Genomic DNA, 8088 nt, shown 5'->3' on the forward strand with positions numbered 1-8088 from the left:
ACATTTGTGTCTCGGAAAAATCAATACTTTCGCGTCTGTGCACATCTCTCAATTTACGAGATATTGCACAAGGTCAGTTCCGCTCCCCAGTCAGATAAGAATAACATTAATACTTATGAATAATTTCAAGTTAGAAATATGGTCGAGCATAAAAAGTCGTATGAAACTTGCCTATAATGGTAATTAAGATGCTCGTATGAAAATTATGAAACGAGCGCATACTCGTGTCATAATTACTACCATTATAGGCTCGTTCCATAATGTACTATTTTAATGCTCAACAATAAAATGCACAATGTTCACCTCTCCACGCCATGATGGTAACTGAAATAGCATGGTGTGTGCTGCTCAAAGATATATGCCACTCAAGCACAACTTCAAGAAACCTGTATGGTGGCCAATTCAAACTGGGGAGATAATTCTTTCGGACCCTGTATAACGGTATAATGGGACATTGTACCAACTTCATGATATAGATATTTAATAAAGTTTCTGTCTGGCATTTTCCTAGTGGTGATGTTTCAGATATTAATTTTTTTTTTCCCTAATTCTTTATTGTTTTAGGTGGAGTGCGTGTATGATTCAAATAAAGTGTCATCATATCATGAGACAAATCAGAGAATAGACACAAAAGAAGTATTGGAAGATAATCCTGATGAACATGAAGTTACCAAAAGCCAAACTATACCACTAGATGTCATTGCAGTGGAAAACCAATCACAAACATGCGATCTTGATGCTGAAAAGGTGACTCTTGCACGCTGTAATAAGAAAAATGAAGACAGCCTTCCTAGAAAGCTTTTCGGTACTCCAGATTCCAAAGTATGTAGTACTCAAGCTTCTTTTAAGGTAAGAGCTTAGCAAAATACTTTTATGGTGAAGAATAGATGGAACAGAGAAAAATTCTCTCTGACACCGGGACTCGAACCCAGGTTTTCAGCTCTACGTGCTGACAGTTTATCCACTAAGCCACACCGGATTCTAGTTCCGATGCCGGATTGAATCCTCAGTTTAAGTTCTACGTCTCTATTTCTCTTTGGTGACCTGCACTCCTTATCTTCCCCTTCTCTGCTGTACTCAGTCGGTAATATGCGACGTCCGCTGCATTGCAAGATTTATTTTAACGATTTTCGCTATTATTCAGTTTAAATTGATGGCTAAATGGTTTTAATTTGCAAAAAAGATTCAAGACATTAACTGTTACATTATTTTTATCTATCTGCTCATTAAATGTTACATTATTTTTACCTATCTGCTTGTATACCAATCAGCCATTTCTCTTGGGCCATTACCGTAATAGAGCGCTGCAAACATTGGGCAAAGACTCCCCTCCCCCCCCCCTCCCAGTTCAACAGTGCTTCATTAAAGGAAAAGTGTAGTAAAAGTTTTGTTATAATTAACATGTAGAATCACCTCTTAAATTTTGGTGCAGAAGTTACCATTGACTCTGTATTATTACTACTGTTATTATCATTATCATTATTGTTATTATCTTATCATTATTTTTGTTGTTGAATTCTCTTGGCTTTTCAAGGATCAAGATTTCACGTATTTCAGTAGACTAAGGTGAAGTCCAGTGAAGTATATATTTATATTATTGACAGAGACCAATATATTGTTTTATTAAAGCATCTTCGAACAATTTGCATGTGCTCGACAGCACAGTCTCTGCATTGTCATGAATGCGGTGTTATTGAGTCCAGACATTTAAGGGCCTCCTGAAGAGTACATAGAACTACAACTGTTGCTGATATGCCTATTGGCAAGATTGTTATTGTTATTCTTGTTTTTGTCCTTTGTTTGGACATATTTGTCATAGAAGTCTACTATTTTAATATTTACACAAAACTGTTTCAAGATGCAATGGGACATTCCAACCACTGTTGTAGAAAGCAATTTCAATTTGCACCACAAACAGATCATGTGCCTTTTCTGAAAGATCTGACAATTTTAAGATAAGCGAGAAATAACCAGTGAATATAACTTGTAGCACTTGCTTCTACAGCAACAGAGTTCTTTGATGTGCTGTGATTCTATGGTACAGCATGCCAAGCCTCTGCAAAATATTTTTAGAAGTTCATCATCTTTGACTAGATTTGAATCTTATATCTGGAGCCAGGATGTATATGCATTTATAAAGCTTGAAATATGCACGCAAATATGCTCTAATCTTGAAGTATTCACTATGCAATATAAATTTCGAAAAATAATACTACAGTCTAGCATATACAGTCACGAAGCTTGAGTTGAGAAGGTGCTAGGAACAATAGACTGTGCCGGTACTATTTCGCATTGTCTGTAATGAGGTGATATTAGTGATCCTAGTGGTTAGCAACTATCTATGCATGCATATTTACTATGTATCGAGTTTCGTGACTATATACTAGACTGTGATAATACCTAGTAAATGTTAAATGGAGGAAAAAGATGGCAGTTTTTAAAGCCTCATTGCATGCACAATTTATTGAAAGGAAAAACCTTACACATTGCAGTAAAGCACAGTTAATCCTTTTTGACCTGAATTGTTTTTTGTGAGTGAAACAATTTTGCTTTGCATCTATCTTGTATTTTGACCTAAGGCCATGGGAAAAAAAAAAAAAAAAAAAAAAAGTAATCCTCTTCCTAATAATAGCTGGCCAAGGAACTGGGTGGGTGCTGCACTTTCAGTAAAGAACGAAACTACTTCTGAGGATATCAAATGGAATCATCAGGCAAATCATATGAGTCAGAGATTACAGAAATGTTAGTGATTCCAAATGGACTCATTCAAGCAGAAAGGGTTAAACAATTAACTTGAGTTTCACCATATTACTTAAGTATAACATTTCTATCTTTTACCCACATTAAAACTGACAATGGCAGGAAACAAATGTAATCATGTTTTCCCTAGTATGGTGAAGCTCCTATGCCTATCAGAAAACAGATTTTTGTACAGTGTGAATGAACTCTCCACATCACAAGAAGTAAAAAGTGCATTGGATAAACTCCATAATTCTTGTGTCAACTCTTCTAATTTCTACTGCTTTACGTAAAAATTTTGCTATCTCACAAACAGAATGGTATCCAAAATTTTTTGCAAGCACTGTTGAAGTTCTTCAGAAATATTTCCAATTCTGTGCTTCAGAGATCAAAGCATCAATAACATTTTTAACTTTATTCATATCTCATATGAAGCACAGTAACCAGTCAATTGGAGAGAACGACTTGTCAGAATAATTTGCAGATTAAATTTTCTCCAACTAAAGTATCACCATTTTTAATAGGAATTCTTTCAATTCCATTAACTTTTGCATTATGTTTTAGGTGCGTCCTCCTTTGCGTACTGTGTCTGGGAATGAAAACTGCCCACAACATATCTTGCGTCTTAAACAGACCAGAGGAGTAAACCAGGAGTTAGTACGTGCAGCAGGAATTGAGAATACTCCTCCAGATGCTTCTCTCACAAGAAGCAAGCAATTGTCGAAGTATAACATATCGTCAGAATGGGATAAAGACTGCACCATTGTGATATAAAAATGATGACGAACTTGTTTCTATTTTATATGGGAGGATCCTAAATACAAAGGAATGCAAATATATAACTTCTGTTTTCAAGTTCAAAGATCAAGTAATGTTGAAAAATTAAGGCAAAGTTTTAGATTCTAATTTTGTATGTTTTATTGTGCTTTTACTGTTTGTGCACACAATTTTTCATTATTTAATTTATTTTTTTAATTCTTTTAACCCAATGTTGCACATGTACCCCTTTGTCTGGAGTAATTCGTAGTTGCTTACAATTGACTTAAATAACTTCCGTTAAATTCTTTGTTGAATCGATTATGATCAATGAGAACTATCTATAAATGCATGCTTTCAGTTTTAATTTTATGTAAGTGTGGAAGATAACTAACATTTCCTTTACTGTTGAAGTTAAAATCGTTTAAATGAGTCGAAGGTCAAGAGAACTCTACCAGTTTCATCTTCTTCGTCCAATCCCTGCTTATCATCTGTGTCCTCTTGATTGCTATTTCGTTCAACTGCTTTTATCATGGAACAGAGACTTAAACAATTCATGATTGGTTAATGGTACATAAAGTTCTTATAGGTTTTTTGTATTTCAACAAGTTAATTTTTGGCAATTGCTTCTTTACTGTCAGTCAAGGGAACGTGCACATCACTACATCTTTCCATTTTCATATATACAGTCATGAAATCTTAGGTCTTTATTCAGGGATTCTGTTCGAAGTAGTGGCAATTGAGAATCTTTCTCGAAGTGAAGCCATTGCATACATATAAAGAAAATATTTTTATCTTTTTTAATTAAGTATACAATTTTATAGTGTTAATAAAATTTGAGAAAAATTCAAGTATTTGTAAAGTTCAAATTTTTCGTAATGTACAGACCCAAAAACAAAATTTGAGCCACTTGAATTTTCCAAGCTCCAGTTATAACATACTGGTCATGCTTAGTAGAAAAAAAAATAAAAAGAAACTAAATATATGTATATATATCTTAGATACTATATATAAAATTAAATCATTATTATTATTATTATTATTATTATTATTATTATTATATTCTGCCAAAGAAAGGTATTCCACATAAAGCAAAATTGGAAGTACATAAACAAATAGAAGTTAAAAACATTTGAAAGGATAAATTGTTCTGAAATCTGTGAGGCAAACCACAGATTTATACCTATTGTAATTGAAAGTATTTCAACAAATAGTTTGATTAACTGAATCTTAAAAATAAATTAATCATCAGATGACTGAAAGCAAGTAATGGTCTCTTAAACCAAATTATAGTAATTTAGCAATTACTTCTTATCAGAAAAATTATTTAAATAATATTATCTTGTCAAGATAAAATTATTCACAAGAATATTTTTTTATCCCGCAGATAATACCTTTAAGATGATTACACGATATCTTTTCTTCTCCATTATATTTATATTATTTAATTCTATATTTTTCAGATGTTAAAATTTTAACAGAAAAAAATTAATTAATATTATTGAAGATGATATGTAATCTATTTTCAGTATTTTATCCATCAACAAGTATAATAAATTATAACTGGAACTTGGAAAATTCAGGTGGCCCAAATTTTGTTCTGGGTCTGTACAAATAACAGATTTGAAACTAATGAAAAACAATATTTTTATTTCTTGACATGATGTGGTCATACAAAGTACTTTCTGAAGTTAATTTATTTTTTTAATCAGTTTCTTTTCACAACATATCTTTCATAGCATGTAGCTGAACTGATTTTTAGTTATATGCAATAACATGCTTTTATTCCATCATATTCTTACTCATATATCTTAATCCAGTTTTGAAATAATTTCTTGTTGCCTGAACAGCTTTTATTGTATTTTGGCATTATTTATTTCATGTAACTTAGTTGGTCCACTATATTTACTGACATTTTTCAGTTGAGTCGTTCATTTCATGAAGATAATAAAATTTAGTTAGTTTCCAATGGCTGGATCTTAACTTAATGTTATCTTCCTCTCACTTCCCAGTAGAGTAGATAAATCATTAAACAGAGAGCTTTCATTTAACTGTCATATTTATTGTGAAACACTCAATAAGTGAACATCATGTGGAAAAATTAAATGGCTACTAGTACTTTCGCCTAATTGTCGTCAGGTAGCATAAGGAGTAATATTGTGTGAACGTAAAAGTATAGAGTGTACTAAATAGTCTTCTTAAGGACCATAAACAATGATAAAAATACGTGATAAAACCAATTTGGTTTAGTAAAATGTATACAAGAATGGTAGAACATACAAAATGTCAACATAAAACATAATTCAATTCAATTTATTAAGCCATTAAACATACAATGATAGGCTTCGTCACAAATACTGAAGGTGGAGGGCATACATTTGAAAATATACATATAACTAAAAACAGTAAAGTTTAATTAGAATGAAAACACAAAAGATTTTGGAACTCTAAAAATTAAGGAAAACACTTCACTCTTAATGTATTATTTGTAACTAAATGTAAATAACTTTATTTATTAAAAAACAATTTCGTATGAATTTATGTTAAGAAACTCATCTACAGAGTAGAGATGATTACAATAATTAATTTTGTATTATAATCTAGTTTCGGTTGAGTTAATTGATTTCTGTATTGCTTCTTAATTTTATATAATTTATTTTAACTGTGAGCAGACCAGTCTCTTTATAAATATCATGTAGTATTAGTAATTGGATTTTCATCTGTTTTAATTCTTCAGATTTGTTTTTATGTTTTTTTGCTAATATTTAGTTTTACATTCTTGATATCGAATGATAAACCATTCTTTATACATCCTGTATAATATAGACAGATTCAAACCTGGAGGCAAGTGTTTTCTATTTGCATTATCCTTCATACTGTAATGTGAATGGTACGATGGAAATTCATTGATAAAATCACATACAAATTTATTGTTCTCGACCTGTTTTATTATGGGGTTCATGATGACCACGTCTGTCCGCAGTTGGTCCTCTTCTTATTTGCTTCCTTTTCAAGATGTGGTCAGTTTTACCCTCAGAAATCTGTAATGTTTGTTCGAAAAAAGTTTTGCACACAATAATGCCCTCATGTTCATCAACTGCTGGAAGCTTGCAGATTCTCGTATAATTATGCCTTGAAGAATTATCCTTGTTATATTGTTTTTTATTATTATTTTTTTTTAAATTATTATTAACAGATTTGACATGTCTCATAATGAAAGCTGATTTAAGATCCCAGTTCAGTTTGTAATAATCATTGAATATTCTCTGCCTCCTATCTGCTGTTATGTTTGGTTACAGTTTAGTGAACAATTGCATGATGAATCCATAAATACTTTTCTAGAGACAAAATTTCCTCTAGTGTTAACATATTCCTCTAACTTTCGTTTCCTTTCTCTTTTCTTCGATTACTGGTTCCTTCTCCTTCCTATTTCAGGACTCATAATTCCAAAATATAATAACTATATCTTATAATAAATACACCAGTATGCTTAACTTCTTGATTCAGGTTTAGTAAACAACCAAATGACTGCTGATTCCCATGCATTTGTTTTTTTCATGTTCTTTGAAATAATTCACTAGATGTCCCTGCTTTGTTGTATGTGGCTTGATGGAATTAGCATTTACTATATTGTGCCTATGCGATTTCAGAGAGAGCAGCACATTATGAAGAAGAAAAATATTGATTGTAATTTGCATAGGATAGATCACTGTCTTGAGAGCTGATTAAGATACGATAATATAACTTTTTTTAATTTTGAGGAATAGTCACCTTTGGCTTGAAAGCCTTCATGGAATAGGAGGAAAACAAGCGTGCTTAATTCGATTGTTTTCCAACTCAACCTGATATTTCAGTAAATCATTGAACTTCTAACCAATATGTCACATCACAGGAAAGAGTTTCATTTATATATCTTGGTCACAAATTTTCCCTCATATTCATTTACTGAGGTCTACATTTGTTAAAAAGAAAGTTACTTGTGCTCCTTGGCATCTGGGGTTCTCATACGTACTTGTGTATATTGTTTTGATAATTTTTTTATGTATAAAATAAGTTTTTTTAAGAATGTAACTATATATTAATTATGAATAAATATACAGAGTGAGTCAAACCTAAGTTACTGGCATTCTTAGCTAGCCACGAGTTTCTTTCTGATGGACAGCCTGTTACGTTTTTCAAGATACTTTTTTTTTTCTCTAAGCCTGACCCAGAATACAATGCATGGGTTTTCTTTGTTTGCATTAAGCCAATGTTCCGCAACTTTTTTCTACTCACGGCACACCAAAATATTAATCCCCTCAAAAACCTATGATGTGACTCTCCTAATATAATTACGTGATGTAATCAAATTTACTATTATTATTATAAAACAAAAATCGACTCTTGCATTTATTAACAATTTATGAACTTTAATTCACTGTAGAAAATACACATTAAAGTTTTATAATAAAACTGTTCTAATATAGCTATAAACGTTTCTGCAAATTTTCTCTTTATTATTATTTTTTTTAATGTTATTGATTTTGCGAAGTCTCAGAATTGTACTGATGCAATTATAAATGTTCCTGAAAATTTTCCCCCTATCAAGATTAT

General features: G+C 31.6%; 1 protein-coding gene across 3 annotated transcripts in view; it reads left to right on the top strand.

Annotated features, from left to right (window-relative positions):
- Nucleotides 1-7447, top strand: part of LOC138706496 (uncharacterized) — a 121138-nt gene extending 113691 nt beyond the window's left edge. For 2 of the 3 annotated variants that reach the window (XM_069835844.1, XM_069835843.1), the window contains exons 5-6: nucleotides 565-849; nucleotides 3304-7447. In XM_069835844.1, the coding sequence (XP_069691945.1) occupies nucleotides 565-849; nucleotides 3304-3513 (495 nt within the window). In that variant the 3' untranslated portion in view covers nucleotides 3514-7447. The remainder of the gene's footprint in view (nucleotides 1-564; nucleotides 850-3303) is intronic. The other variant, XM_069835846.1, reaches the window with a different exon arrangement.
- Nucleotides 7448-8088: the final 641 nt, after the last annotated feature.

The sequence above is a fragment of the Periplaneta americana genome, chromosome 9, assembly GCF_040183065.1.
Source record: "Periplaneta americana isolate PAMFEO1 chromosome 9, P.americana_PAMFEO1_priV1, whole genome shotgun sequence".
NCBI lineage: Eukaryota > Metazoa > Arthropoda > Insecta > Blattodea > Blattidae > Periplaneta > Periplaneta americana.